Genomic DNA, 16,235 nt, shown 5'->3' with positions numbered 1-16,235 from the left:
GGACTACAGGCCAACTCATGTGAAGTGCAGCTGCTATATGCCTAACTCACCCTTGGTTTACATCAAATTAGTATTTAACACTGCAGCATGCATATGGTTGCATGCGTGTGCTTGGGCGTATGTGTGGCTGTCAGTGGTACAATACATGGAAGACTCTGGGTTCTATTTTGGGCGACCTAGTGCTAAGTGGCGGATTATGGGGAGGTAGAGGATTTCCCACAGACAGTTTGTGAATTGCTGCATTCCTGAGCACAAGTGGGGACACATAATGGAGGAAAGACGAGCCAGGCTCATCAGTAAACCTCAAAGGGTTTGTTTGATTCTGAGAGAGGTCACTGGGAATGGAACTTGGCACATCACAGGAAGGAGATGGGGCTGATTAGAGGCTCATTAAGAGTAGGCTCGGCCCTGGGTTAATCTTTTGATGCACATATCTCTGTGGTTGACAGCCAGATTTGAATCGCCAGATGCTCCCTTGGCCTGTGTTTGTGGGGCTGTCCGATTTGGAGTCGCTCCTACTGCGACAGACTAATTTCTGGAGGAAGGGCAGGATAGTAGAGTGGACACCTCGAAAGGAAGAAGACCCAACAACACAAACTTCAAAGATACAGGCAATAAATCACATTTTGTGTCTGGAAAATGGACTGTAAGAAGGGGAGCACGAGGCTCCGAAGTTGTCAACTTTCAAGCAGCCAGTCAGGCTGTATGTTGAGGAGGAGAAGCTCTGCAAGAATTCTACTTGTGGCTAAGACTGGGGGCTAAGGCCATCAGTCTCCCAGCTGGATGAGGGGAACATCACCCAGGGAAATCCAAGACCACCTGCCTTGGAGCACCAGTGCCTGCCTGCTTGACAAGAACAGTGAGACCTGTAAGGAAGAGGAGAGCATTTGGAAGTCAGAGGTCCAGTTCGGAATCCTATCGCGGCGTGAGGAAACGGCTGCTGTACAGATGGGGCTGTTACTCATGTGTAGACTCAACTTGGCCACCATGTGTGCCAGAATGGGCTTCCAGGAAGCTTGTATTACTGTTGTACTGATCGGCGCCGTAAAGCCAGCAGCGACCCCCCCCATATGCCAGAGGGGGCCTCCATGAAGAGTGCATTACTGCCCAGGAATTTGCCTTGTCATCGGAGGAAGCACTGCAGATAAGAAATGGCTGTCCCTGCAAAGCCCAGAGTGCTAACTAATCACCGTTGGCAGGTGCTGCTGACCACTGAGACTTCATTGTGGAATGCTTCTGGGGGACTACGGTAGAGGTTGAGACTGATTATAGGGCTGAAGGGCCCAGGGGAACTTGTTCTACCTGATAGCATTGTGGGCGCAGGAACACATTTGACTTTGGGGGACTTATAAGACTCGTACCTCTAGTGGAGCTTAACCTGAATGCTGCCTATTGTGAATGGGGAATAACCACTACCAGTTGAGAGAGGGAAGTGGGACTCGGGACTTGCCTATCTAACACTAGAGTACTGGCCTTAGAAGGACTGTATGTGTTATTGGTGTGCTATATTTTATATCCATTTGAATGTATTTTGAGTTATGAACCTATGTTCTCTTCCTGCATTTAAGCCCCCCCGCCCCAACCCTTGCTTTAAAAGAAAGAACTGGACTGCTCTACCCATGCCAACACTGAGAGTAAAGTTCTGAAGGGGGACGTGGGGCAGTGGCTCAGTAGGTCGGGCCCCAGGACGTCCGGAGTAAAAAGCCTCAACCCCCGCGGTTCGGCACAGAAGCACCTTCTTGCCTCATGACCCTATGAAAGGGGTTCATAATGTGTATGCCAATATCTGGATGTCTTTAAGGTTTGTGTAGTTTTGACTGGTGCTTGTGTGTGGTAAACCCCAGAGGATTTGGGAATTCTGTGGGATTTTACAGACAGGAAAACTCACCCCCACACAGTAATTCCCAATTCCATCTGATTTACTGCAAGGTAAAAGTGAATTTGTATTTAATTTTACCATGTGGTCAGTCCACCTCAGTAACATTCACCTTCTAATGGGAGTCATAATCTGAAGTCTGGTGGTGTCCTGGCCATGGTTGTGCTTAGAGCAAACAGAGATGGTGAGCTTATCTGCAAGATACACAGTCATGTTGGTTGTGATGGCTTTGTAAATTATGCAGCCGCTTTTGAAGTTGCAAGTCAAGCAGGCTGTGAGCCAGCTGACTTGCAACTTCCCACGCCCCTCACTGAAATTCCATTTGATCCATGGGATTTCAAGTAGGGGTGTGGGAGGTTGATTGAGTGTGCTATAAATCATTCCATTTCACAGAACACAAATTTCAAACTAAAATAGCAGCAGCATTAAAAATCACCACAAAGCGTAATATGCTTTCAAGCCTTGTATATTGTACCATTTCCTTGCAAATATCAGAAAGACAATACACCCCCAAAGCTCTTCTTGAATATGGGGATATTACTGGAGCCACGCCTCCCTACATATATACTTCTGGCTATAAGCCTGATTGTACACTTAACAGGCATAGCGGGTTGGCTGCAGAATGCAGGAATTTTGTGCAGTGAGTAAATTCATGCACAACAGGTTCTAATTTGTAGTTTTCTTGGTCATTCAGCAAGGAGGGTTGTTGTTGAAATTAAAACATGAGGCTTGTGAGCTGGGAACTTGGTTAATAAGCAGTCATTTAGACCAACATTAGATTGCAAACGAAGACCCACACATTAGCATTTTTTTTTTTGTTTTATTCATTGTCTCATTTGATAAATAGAACTGAGACCTGAAGGAGCAAACCAGGCCTAGAGTGGAGCTGAAAGTGTAAACGTGCCGTTGGACATGGTTGTAAGGTGAATTATACACTATCTAGACCTTACGACACAATACAACTTATGTTCGGTTACAAGTCCAGTCTTTGGGTGGAAATATGTATGAAGCTTAGTTGTTGGTTAGTCCTGAAGAGGAAAGCAAGTCTTTTTGCCTTCTGACTGAAAAGTTTAAATTAATCAGGTTGGGCTTGATGGGCAAGTGTAGCATGTGCGGGAACTTTAGCCATGGTCAAGGGGAATGAGAAACCAAAGTGGTTATTATGAAGAAGAAAAAGTATCCACAACATTGTTTTTTTTTTTTTTTTTTTTCAATATCTGAAAGGTACTGGGCAGGGATATTAGCCAGCCCCGAGGGTTGAAGTCGAAGTTAAAATGGTTATTTGTCACACCAGAGGGTCGAACTATAATCGAGGGTTATTTTTTTGTACAACATCAATACTTTGCTCTGCTACACTAATCTCATTACTTATCACACCCATAACTCAGGTTAGATAATTTGTGATTGACTAAGTAGCGTCACAAGCAGTTGGCTGCCCACCTTTGAACTTGCTGGCCTTTCTCTTGCCCGTGATGAGAGGAAGGATCAATGCTTGCATGCAGAAACCTTTATTGCAAAGCCATGAGGGTTACCCCGGTCTGACAGGCCAACTCTTGGCATGTCCTGCCCTGCGGACCGCAGAATGCACTTTATAGCACTCCTGCTGCAACCAAGCAGTACTGGGGTGCTTGCAGTCTCCGCCTATTCCCCCCCCCCCCCCCCATCACTGATTATCAAAAGAGTCCAACGGTCTCCCCTTACCTTGGGGACATCTTCTGAATCTAGGATCTTTTCAGTCCCGTGAAACGGGTGAAGTAGTCTTTAGATTGGCTTCGAAACAGCTATCAGTAGAAAAATATGTTGAATTATCCCCTTCTGTGACATTGGAACCTTATCTTGCCCCTGTAAGTAATCTCAGTATAGATTGTATCTTGCTGGATTACGCTTTCTAACGCTTTCCTTCACAGGGCACAAGATTTTTTAACCTTCCGAATTATCCATGCAATACCTTGTCAGACCAAAGCAATATTCACTATGTGAATGGCTACGCAGAGTGCAAAAAACCATAAACCATTTTTGATTACGATTTTACTAGTGGCTATAATACACACCACAAGGGTGCTTCGATATGTTTACAGCAATTAGGATCTCTTCAAATTTGTTCCATTATCACTAATTACATCACAAGTGCCTTAGCAAATAGGAAAACATATGGGGTATCATATCTATAGTTATTAGTGTACTTAAAATTTGGATTTTAATCAGTTTGTTTAGTATGTGTGTGTGTATATATATATATATATATAATTATGTATGTGTTTTAGGGTCATTATTTGACCTGATTTTTTTAATTGTGTGTTCAAATGATCTAGATTAACTGGATTTAAAAATGTAGCTAGATTTGTAAATTAGATCTGTATATACTCTGGCGCAAGTACTGGTTTGAATTGTGGTTGTTAAGATATGTATTTATATATTGTGGATTAGTTGTTGAATGCGCCCTTAAAATGACTCTAAGAATTTCCATTTTTCAGCTGAGAAGCTGTATGTTTGTTATGACTAGATATCTGATTTATTGCTAAACTCATTTGGTATTTTATTAGGTATGTATTGTTTTTTTTATATATGTACGCACTTTTATGGCTTTTCAAGCCGAATAAAGGAACTTGACTGTCAGAATCGTTATTTGCCAGCCTGGGAGCACAATTGTAACCAAAACTAGGCTATTTGACAGACCTAAAGATGAAAGTATAACTGAAGAACAGTTATTTGCCACATTTCATTTTGAACTGGTACTTTGTTCTCATGGAATGCTTCAAGCCTAGTCAGATCTTTTATTTGAAATAAATCTTCACAAGGAGTAAGGTTCAAAAGTCTTTGAGCCTTGTATTTCCATAAACAACTTTCCAGCCCTCCTCCATCTTTTCCTGCTGGTTGCCTTTACTTTTGGTCTGGTGCACTTGTACGTGGTTGCCTCTTTATTTGGTGTTAGAAAAGTTAATTAGTCTTCTGAGAATCTCTACAGAGGTGTGACAAAACACTAGCTCCGTGGCTCTTTCCTTAAAGTCGCCTACTGATGAAAGTGCAAGACTGTTTGAGTATGTCTCATGTCCACAGATCTCCGTAGGAAAAAAAAAAAATTAATATACTGTTTCTAGTCTGTACAAGAGGACTGCAATTTAGTGTATTTTTCGTGAAAGCCTGATGCTTGGGTAAAATGCAGTAAGTGTGACCTTAGTGCTTATGTATCAAAGGTATCAGCGTCTGGAAACCACCACAGGTGACAAGTAGCGCTCTACAAATATACTGATAGATTGATTAGTATTCTACCCCTCAAAACATACCCTCTTTTCACATAGTGCACCCTGGCCTGTTCTCATGGCAACACATTCCAGGTTCCTTGATGGTTGTCTTTGTTAACCCAATATGGCCTTCCTCTCAAAGCAGTCTTTTACTTAACTGTGCCCTACTTGGTCTACACCAGAAAACCTCCATTGAAGCCCTATTCTTTTGATCTTACTGTTTCTAACATTTATAGTTATGTCATGCCAAGAGCCTACTGGACCAGCTAAGTGCTGTCAGGAGCATGTTGCTGCTTATGGTGCTTGCAATTCGGAAGTTGGTGTGAGCTGTTCTATCCACCATAAAGCTAATTTGGTACAACACCCTTTTCTCTACATTTGTCATAATGTACTTATGATAACAAATTCTCATTTGTTTCAGGCATACCTTCTGTTCTGTTTTCTCCTTGTCCGTTTTACTATGTTTTGGGGTTATCAGTAGTAGTAGCACAACAGTGATTAAAAGCGTATTTAAGAATTTCAACATTTCTATTTTTAGTTGTTGTTTCTAGGCTTGAATTAGCATAGAGACGTGAGCGTTGTTATAGCAACTTTCGTGGTGGTTCAGTGTTGCATATTACAGAACTTGATTAATTACATTTCTGTAATACTTACCCCCTGCCTTTTTCGGCAGGTACGCCCTTTGACTTCACTGGCCCCTTGTTTTTGCACTTTGTTAATAGGACCATATTTTGACTATTTCCAAGGTAGTTAATTTACACTTCTCCTAGCCCTCTCTTCCTACGGTGGTAACGCCATTTGTTAATTTGTTGTTTGTTCCAATTAAACTTGCTTTTGATTTAACACTTAGAAGGTGTAAAGTACAGACAGGAACTCCTGGGGGTTGAAAGGGAAATCCTCTTCCAACAATAAATTGGCACAACTCAAGCTGGGACAATCCCCCTCCTCCTACAAACACTTACAAGCCCATATAGCAGATTTCCGACGGGAGTTGTGTGGTTTTCAGCCGTGCAGCTCTTTCCTGAGTGACCACGGTTTCATCAGCTCAAGGCAAGCCACATACTACCCAATGCAGTGAAGCTCTCCTCTTATCTTCAGTTGGCTCTTACATCAGTTTTAACCATGGAGAGAAACGCTGAATTATTTCTGAAGCGGACACCTGTCGAGTCACTGGTCCTTGTTCTAGTTGCATACTTTTTCTTTCTTGTCCTATCTCCGCTGTCTGCACAGGACCCTTCAGGATTTAACACCGTATTTACTTCCCAGCCCTAATAGTGTGGAAGTAATCCAATCCGGAGTAAAAAAAAATCCCTGCACATTTCAGATTCGCAAGGTACAGGAAAGTGTAGTTCTATAGAGAGGATTGTAGTCAAATGACACTTAATGTTTGATTTAGGAGTTATTTTGTACATGTGTAAGTAGTCTCCAGTAACATGTAGCTGTCATATACCCAACGTTTGAATGAGTTAGCATCTTTGATGTATGCAGCGTTTTATTTTGCATTGACACACCATAATGCAAATGCCTGTATATGTATATAATGTGCTGAATCCTGACAGATTATCATGTGACTTATATTGAAATTAGGGTAATGTGGGAGTCTCAAAAGCCACCATGGACAAGGTGGTCTTGTTGGTGAAGTTATTTTTACAAATATGTTTATTGATCAGCTTGCACCTTTTTAATGAATGCAGGGTTGTAAGAAAGCAGTGTACGGACAAGTTATAGACTACATCCTGCTAGTTACTTTCTTTTCACATAAAATGAGTGAGGAGATCTACAACCATTGCTGTAAAATGAGGCAGTGGAAATAGATGACCTGCAAACATTAGCAAAGAGCACATTCAGCTGATTCTGGATCATGGGGAGCAGGTGGAGGAGAGTCTAGCGTGGTGTAGTGAAGTTCTTGGGCAGCTTTTCAGGGATGTACATTTGTACTTTCATCTGGGAGAGTGTGAGGTTCTGTAAAGGAGGTGCTGATCACAATCTATTAAGTAGGTTGGGATCGTATTAAGTAGTAAAACAGCCTCTTCATACTTGGAGCGCTCTGTCCGTCAGCAACAACTTTACAAGGAGTTCAAGGTAAATATCTCTGGGGACGGGTAATAAGTCTTGGCTTGTATGGCTGCCAAAACAGAGTCCTGCTGTACCAGCACTGTCTTTGTCCTCTGAGGCCCTTCAGGACTATGACCTTGGCCCTAACAAATCTCTGGACAGCCAATAACCATGTTAGGTGTCTGTCAAGTGATTAGCCTTCCAGGACATTTCCATGGCGCTCTTGGCCAGCACCAGGCTTAAATCAAGAACCCTGGCATTCTGGTTGTTTGGCTGTGAGCGAGAGAGGAGTCCAACATGCAGGGTAATATGTCTTAGTGTACAACCTTGCCTGGCCCAGCTGAGAGTGGCGATGCCGGAGGGAACACAGTTCTTCCAGACCTTGTAGGAGGTTTGGAGTTGGATCGATCAGCACCTGTAACCCAGGCCAAGTCAGCGCTCCCAGGGAGGTCTCCCTCGCAGGGCCAGATCATGACGATGGTCCTCCAGCCTCCGCAAGGCTTCCCACTCCAAGGCTAAGGTGTAACAAGAATGCCAAAAAGTTATGGCAGTGGTGGCATCAATGAGCAGCAACGGAGCAAGCCTCCAGTCCTTGAGGGGAGGACAAGGATGCCCGGAACTCGGACTCAAATCGTGGGTCCAGCCCCTCTGGAGAATCGAGCACTGACCTGCCTAGGGTGCCTCCTGGCACTTTACATGAAATTGTGACCTACTTATTCTGTTGGTACAATACTGGGACTGCGAATGTGTGTTTGAGCGGGGGAATGTCAGGAAGCAAATGTTAATTAGGTTTTTCCCTGCGCCACAAACACAATGTTAGCATAGGTTGCTGGGTGAGGGCGACACTAGCTAGGACTGTGATATTGCCACAGCCCCTGTGTAAGCATTGCAGGTGGGTCCTCCGGCAAGCTCTTGTGGAATGTTTTGGATTGGGGGGGGGGTTTAGCTTCTCCTGGAGAGCAGAATTTGGAATGACTGTTGTTTAAAAGGGAATATACAAGTCCTAACCCACTTGGTTTCATATCTTTGATTAGCATTGGGTTGATGTTGTCACAAGGTGGGACTATACTGTTGGAGAAGCGAAAATCAAAGACTTTTGAACTGGAGCAATGGCTACACCCATGACCTCCAAATTACGCTCTTGGAACATTAGGGGGTGCACACAATCATGAAACGGTACAAAGTATTTCTACCCGTATAGCAAAGGGATCCATGTAGCAATGCTAGAAGAAACACAGCTCATGTCTAAGGAGGGGGCTGCACTACACAGAAGATGGAGAGGTCAGGCCTATTACACCACATACTCTGCCTACGAAAAGGGCAACTTTATTTTGGATTAGAGCGGGGTGTTCCTTTCTAACACACAAGGGACATAATAGATCCAGAGGGTAGATATGTGATGGCAGCGGGCCTTGTGGAGGGTTGAGACATAGCACTAGTTAACATTTATGCCCCAAACCTGGATCAGGGGGCTTTGCTGGCAAGTTTGTCGGGCCCATTGGTACCTTACCTGGCCCATGTCACTATCATAAGAGGGGACTTTAATTGTGTAGCAGACTCTCATGTTGACCGCTCACATCCCCTGCTGAGGGACTCACCGGTACTCAGGACAACCAGTCTCTTTGCAGACTGGCAAACTCAATGGGGCCTGATAAGTATGTAGCGCTGGATGTTTTCATGACTTTCACATACACCTGTACCCATTCCTCTCTGCACATCAGGTGTACGTGATCTAGTACACAAGATATAACAATATTTGGCCCGAACAATATCGGATCACAATCTGGTACTGTTACAGTTGATGTGGGAGTGCCCCAAGCTATGCATTCCTACATGGCGACTGAAACCAGAGTCACTGGAGGACACATAATACAGAGGAGTAGTTGGGGAACACATTAGGTGATATTTTGAGGAGAACACCGGCACATCCTCCTCTCCCCTAGTGGAGTGGGATGCCTTTAAGGCGATTATTAGGGGAAAATGCATAGCAGAGTTGGAGGTATCAGGATCACAGTTTAGGGAGGTCAAAAAGCGCAGGCTAGGGCTTCCAGACTTACAGCAAACCCTACTGGAGGCTAAAGAGAAGGTATTGAGCCAAGTAGAGAGCCTCTGCTGTTATGACTATAAAAAATACATGGTACTAGCTCACACAGAAGGCGACTGAACCGGATCTCTACTGGCCTGGCCTGCTAACCGGGCCATGAAGGGGCTCGGTTATAGTAGAACTTCATACAGTGGAAGGCTTCTGGCTACATAGACAAGAGGAGATCAATAGCCACTTCCTGCAATATTAATCTGGGCTCTACAAGACCATTACATAACATGATGAGGGCGCAGTGCACGCCTTCCTGGCACCACTGCCTCTCACAACCCACATGCTAGAAGAGGCGGAAGGATTGGGAATTGGAATCACTATGCAGGAGACGAGAGGCGATAAAAGGGTTGGCATGTGGCCTGACGCTGGGAACGGATGGGAACTCGCAGTCGAATTGTGTGTGTCATATGCTAGTGAACTAGCCCCCAAACTAGCAGACCTCTACAAGACGGCTAAGGACATAGGTCACTTTCCGAACTCCATTCTGGAGGCCCTGTTGGTGCCCCTACTTAAACCAGGTAAACCGGCTCATGACTGCAGGCCCTACAGGCCACTGTCAATGCTCAATTTAGATTACAAGATCTTCAGTGAGATCTTGGCCTCCATGCTTCTTCCCCTTATGCCCAAAATAGTACACACTGACTAAGCGGGGTTTATACCAGGCCGGAACACTGCACTTAATGTCAGAGGTAGAAAAATAAAACCGGACTGAGGCGGCGATGTTTACTGTGGACTTAGAAAAGGCCTTTGACAGCCTAGTATGGGGCTTTCTGTATGGAGTCATGAATAGAAAGCAGCTAAGGAAAGGCTTCTTGGCATGGACCCGACTGTTATACGTGGATCCTATAGCCAGTGTCCGCACGGTGCAAACCATCTCAGAGAGCTACGGTGTGGGACGAGGAACGCAGTAGGGATTCCCACTGTTATCCCTGTTTCCCCGAACAATGGAGCCTCTAACCAGCCTTGCAAAGCAAGGGAACAGATATTGAGGGATCATCATTACCACTTAGCTCTATATGCGGATGACCCTGTAATGTTCCTCAGGAACATGGCTTCAGACCTAGAGGGCACTAGGGACATGGTAACAGAATTCGGTTCCTTGTCAGGCCTGCAGGTAAATTGGCCGAAATCTCGATTATTACCCATGAGTCGATTGCCACCGCCTGTAGGGACTGGGTGAGCTGAGATGGGAACCTCACTGCCTCACCTATCTGGGAACAAAAACATTTCCATGACAGACACGGGAATGTGGGCCTAACATTTAGATCGTTTAGATCGAGTACAGTGTTTTGGTGAATTCTCCCACTATCAGTAGCAGAAACAGTGGCCATACTTAAGATGATAGTCCTCTCCTGGTTGTTGTATTTCTTTACAGTACTCCCAGTGTGGGTCCCCGGTGCAATGGTCAGAGAATTATTCACTCCGACAACGACATTCCTGTGGGGATAGTGTCGGAGGAGGGTAGCACTTTCTAAACTGCAGCAGATGATGGGGGACTGACAGTACTAAGTTTGAATCCTAAAAAATCACAGAAGAAGGACTTATCGGTAGCCAGTCTGGTCTAGGCCTAGATTACCGGGTAAAGGCTAGTTGACTTTCAAGCCAGGAACACTACTGAATTCTCTCACCAGCATCACCACTTCAAGGCGCTCTTTCTTGAGATCTCGCAGATACAGGATAGTGTCATCTACATACATGAACACAATATGTGTGCCATGCAGTAACCGGCTACTCCACTCAGGTTGACTGCAACGAAAGAGAAAAGCCTTCTTGTTGGTAAAGTTAAGGAGAATTTCGTTCCTAAACAATGGCGAATGTCGGGCCGTGGCAACAGCTAGGTTGCCAAGTGCCAGTTTTTAAACGGGATTCCTCTAAGCAGTATTGCAGCCAGGCTAGAAGTGCTAACATGCCGGGTCTAGTGCACTGTAATACTAAGTAAACTGAATTTACGGAACCATTTTGCATTTCCTGTGACTTTGCTTCCCTCTTCTCTGTCCTGCAGGATTCCTTTAGTCATGAAAATGATATTAAGATCAAGGATACTTTTGAGAAATACTTTTGAAATTCTCCAAGGCTCAACTTTGTCAGTTTTACTACAAAAAAAAAACATACATGCAGACTTCAAGGTACACCTGCTAGTATCTTTTATATGGTTTTATTCCAGAAGCTATGTCTGGTTCATGTTCCACCTTCGCTGGCCTTCAATATACCATACATAAATCTTCATTTGGTAGTAGTCTGTGAAAGCTGACTTTTTGGAACTCTTCTAGGTAGGATCACCACTTTCCTCATTCTGGATGAAAGAGGCATGCTTTCAGTCAAAAGAAGAGTGAAGAACACATTCCCTCTTTAGACATAATGATGTCCAGGAGAGGTAATTGTACAAATCAGTGGAGTTTTTTTTGCCTCGAAGAAGGGGACTTTTCAGAGAAAGAGAACGCACTCTGCCTGCTAAACATTTCTGCCATGACACTGTTTTGTTTAAAACCACTCTTTCCTAAACCCTTGCCAATATTTCTTTTGGGAGCTCGGCAGGAGGCAGTTTAAATTGGTAGTGCTTCTTTACAAAAACAACTAGCCTGAATAGCAAGCTTTAACAAACGTCTGTAATCTCTTAAAGAAATATTTCCCACTATCTTTTCTTATGTATGTGGTTAGACTTTGGGCCAATGACTTTTATTCCAAGAGAGTCTGTATAGTAAATATAGGTGCTACTGTGGATTGTCACAAGGAGAGTTTTAAAAATGTTTTTTATTTTACACGTTGATATAGCTGTGGCAGTATCTGAACCACCAGGATTAGTAATGAATTACGATAGTTATTTCTAAACTAAAGCCTGCTTGTAATAGACTGCACAGCGCAAACCTATGTCACTACCTACATTTCCAGTGATGAACTCCCCTCCTAAAGAACACCCTCAGTGCAAGAAGCGTGCACAATCCTACTGCTATCGATACAAGAAACTTCTTAAATCATCTCATTTCTGGTCAGTCAGCCTCCTTATCGTCTCTTGCAGAGGTTAGAGGTATAGAGATCTGCAGAAATATTTATTTTTGTTGTTGAAAGGAACGTGCTTACTCAGGTCCATATTCTTGCCGCTTTGTTTCAGTGTTGTTTGGCACTCTTTAAAACGCAAAAAGACTGTGTGCCACACGGTTGACGTGCTTTACTGCCCTTTGATCACTCCACATAATCTACAATACTATTACCAGTGTTACTACAAGAGCTTGCCGTACATTAGACTTTGGGAAGAGGGAGCCCTTGGTTTTATCTTTCAGGCTCCTTCTTTGTTGAATGAAGGTTCCATACAGATGTCTTCTGAAATGTCCCACAGACACATTAGCAGTTCATTTTTAGAGTCGAGGTTTAAAGGATCATGTTGCACAGGAGAAGTGGTTTAGTATGTTACATTTCCGTTTTCTCTATGGAAGTTAGCATGTCTTTTGTCTAGTTATTCAGTTCCCTCTAAAACCACAGAAGTGGTCATAAAATGAGCCTCACGGAGAGACGCAATTGCAACACAGAATTTGTGTGGAGAAATAAATCTGTGATGAAAGCCTTTTCTTGTTAAGATAATTTATGCAAATATTTTATTTGACTTTTCACTAATTTAGTTCAAACAAAAAGATGTAAGCGAAGTATTTCTGTAGATTTATGTTTTTAAAAGCTTGTGGAGAGGTGTCTTTTATTGATGGCTGTCCTGCAGTCATTTATGGAGGAGTTAAGAATGTGTGAATGTGATGGAAGTGTAAAGTTCAAGCACACCTTAACGCCAATCATTCATTTTGTTTTTGTACAGACATTCATCAAATTGTGCCATGAATGGTGATTCGGGTGCAGAGGTGGTGACCTCACCACCTCCCACAACCGCTCCTCATAAAGAGAGGTACTTTGACAGAGTGGACGAAAATAATCCAGAATATTTACGAGAGAGGAACATGGCTCCTGACCTTCGTCAAGATTTCAATATGATGGAGCAGAAGAAGAGGGTCTCGATGATACTGCAAAGTCCGGTAAGAACGTAACTATTTTTCTGTCGAGATGAAGTCATGATTAAATTACATTTCTATAAACTATGCTGATTGGACATTACTCTTCCTAAACCAAGTAAACATGTATGTAAATAATGGCTTTCAAGAAATACAAATCTGATTCTCATTTGAACTGAAATTGATAAAGCAGAACTGAGAAAAAGTAACTTAACTCTGAGTGGGCCTCCTCTTCAGGAGACAAAAGACAATAGCCTGATGTACGACCGTGAGGAATTTAAATAGATTCAGTAACTTGGAACATCCTTTCATGGCCTGCTCCAATGGGCAATGCACTCAAAGAAACATCTTACTTTCAGAGAGGCAGTTTCGTAGGTGCTCCAGGCTTTCCCTATAACTAAGAAGAAAAAAGCCCAGGTTACCCACAGGCAGCTCGACATATCATATTCACATCACCAGCTCAATGTATACACACAGATTCGGACAAGAACCCATCAGCAGATGACCGGACCCATATAGAGAACCAGTGCTCACAGACGATGGAGACAAGTAAATTGTGGGCCCATCAAATGACCCATCATTGAAGCCATACCCACTTAACCCGCCCCACACGATGACACAACGACATACAAAGCAGTCATGGAATGCATGGCAGACCTATTTAGTTTTAAATACATGTGAGTAGAAGAGGAGGATGACTTCCTCGTAAAGACGCTGTCTAGGACAGAGTGTTCTGACCAGTTCATATCTGTGCTAAAGGACATGCTAAAATGTCCACTGACTATTTTGAGGACCCGATCAAGAAAATAGATGGTCACTCTTAGCGTAGAGAAGAAAATGAAGCCGGTCCTTGCGTTCTACCCATTTCTCTTCTGCTCTGCACCGCAAGTAAAAGGGTGTTAATGTAGACATTGGGAGATTCTTCCCCTGCTAAGTACAGCAAAACATTGATGCATTAGCGAATTGGTAGCTGTTGAGGCTGCCAGGCAATGACATATCAGCAACTCAGTTGGTCTTCTCTCCCAGATATGATCAAAGGCAACAGTGGGAGTAAATGAAGGCACTCATGCACCTTCTCATGGTTGGGAAAGATTTGATCCTGGAGGGCAAAATAATCTCAAACTAAAATATAAAGTGTGCTCTCAACTCTGCTGATTCTGATTACTAAAAAACAAAAGCTACATCGACATGCCTGTTTAGAGTATCTGTTTTTTGGCCAGGTGTTGAACAGCACCTCATCGGCTTTCCCTTTTATGATGAACAGTTTATTGGGCCACAAATAGATTCCATTCTACAAAAAATAAATGACAGCCACACGGATAAAGAAGCCACAGGAGTTCTCCAAGACCAAACACCAAAGTAGGGCTTATGCTGTCAACAAGAGCAGACGGTAGCTAAAATAGCACCTTTCTAGCCAATTGGAAAGGGCAAATATTGAAACCGTACTCCGGATTCTGGCGCAACCACTGCAGTAAAGGCATGGGTGCCCAAAACAAGCTCAATTCTGCCTTTAAGCAATGACATGTCACACAGAGAGGAAACTCATCAGGGTATATACTCCCCAGTGGAAGAATATAATCTCCGACCAGTGGGTGCCCTCCATTGTTGACCATTGCTACTACATTGAATTCACCTCAGCTCTAGTGAAGGTGTGTGAAGACAAGGAATATATTTCCTGTACTTGAGCTGAGAAAAATAAAAGAAGAAACGTTGCACCTGATATCCGACCTCCAATAGCTGAAGCAGTACATGACGTCGGAGCACATCAGGATAACAACTCTCCAAGATGTCATTTCACCGCTGTGTGTAAAGGACTACATGACGAGCCTTAATCTCTAAAATGCTTTCTTCCATATCCCATCCACCCAGCTTACAGGCTATAACTGATGTTTGTAGTTAATGAAGGTCATTATAATTTCAAAGCCCTATCCTTAGGGGTACCTTGGGAGTAATGTCAGCACATCCTTGGCACAAAGGCATTCATGTCTTCCCTGTGTGGATGTCCGACTAGTAAAGAGCAGCAGTCGAGCGAAATGACTCACTCACCCTCCAAAATCAATCTCACTTCTCCTTGCATTGAGGTTCACCATCAATACCCACACCCTTTTGCACTACTTGGAAACATCATCAAAAAGAAGTTTTTGGCAGTGCTGCGCTTCATCGAACAAAAAGGGGGGGGCACACTGTAGTTGCACACATGCATCACCACACTCATGTGTCTTCGAAGTTAAGCATATGCCTTTTAAAAGAAAAAAATAAAAATTTACCCATCCATGATGAACCTGTAAATATATATATATATATAAAAAAAATTGGAGTACCACGAAATTGCTCCTTAAGGCACAGAGGGGCAGCAACAGTTTGCTGCCGAATAACATTCAGAAAAAATAAAAAAGGACTGTGGGGTGGGAGCACTGGCGAAGCGGGTGGGATGAGCAATAAAATAAAAAATAAAGCCAGTTAGAAGGGAGGGTGTTCGAAGCGGCTCGTTAGGGAGAGAGCTTCTCCAGGCATTAGGGAGGATGAACACAAGAGTGTTACAGCAACACAGGGTGCTAGAGGAGATGCATATGAGGAAGAGAGCAACAAGGAATGTAGGGTGAAGCACATACAAGAATGTGAGCAACACACTGGGGAGAGAGTAGAACAGCGCTGGGGGAAAGAAGTACAGAAGGGAGAGAGCTGGAGAACGGAACCAAAACGATAAAAAAAAAAAGTTCCCTAAAACTCAGCAGTGGAAAGTTACAAGCCAGCTAATGTAGAGGATGGTAAAGAGGCTGTGCTCGAGAGAAGAGATGAACACAAGAAGAGGAAGGCAGCACACTAATGAGGAGCAAGCAAATCAGTGTCAATAAAGCAAGCCAATGGTAAGCAATGGGCAGCCTGTAATCCTGATGTAAATTTTTGGTAGGCCCATAGCAGGTCTTTGGCAACAAGGTAACGTGTACTCTCTCGTTGGTGATAGCTGCAAATCTCAC

General features: G+C 43.5%; 1 protein-coding gene across 18 annotated transcripts in view; it reads left to right on the top strand.

The window, feature by feature from the left end:
- ADD1 (adducin 1) overlaps nt 1-16,235 on the top strand; it is a 572,382-nt gene that overhangs the window by 111,095 nt on the left and 445,052 nt on the right. For all 18 annotated transcript variants that reach the window (XM_069203567.1, XM_069203558.1, XM_069203535.1 and 15 more), the window contains exon 3: nt 13,068-13,281. In XM_069203567.1, coding sequence (XP_069059668.1) covers nt 13,087-13,281 — 195 coding nt within the window. In that variant the 5' untranslated portion in view covers nt 13,068-13,086. The remainder of the gene's footprint in view (nt 1-13,067; nt 13,282-16,235) is intronic.

This window comes from Pleurodeles waltl, chromosome 1_2 (genome assembly GCF_031143425.1).
Source record: "Pleurodeles waltl isolate 20211129_DDA chromosome 1_2, aPleWal1.hap1.20221129, whole genome shotgun sequence".
Taxonomy (NCBI): domain Eukaryota; kingdom Metazoa; phylum Chordata; class Amphibia; order Caudata; family Salamandridae; genus Pleurodeles; species Pleurodeles waltl.
The sequence above is the reverse complement of the archived record's forward strand: the minus strand, read 5'-3'. Positions and strand labels throughout refer to the sequence as shown.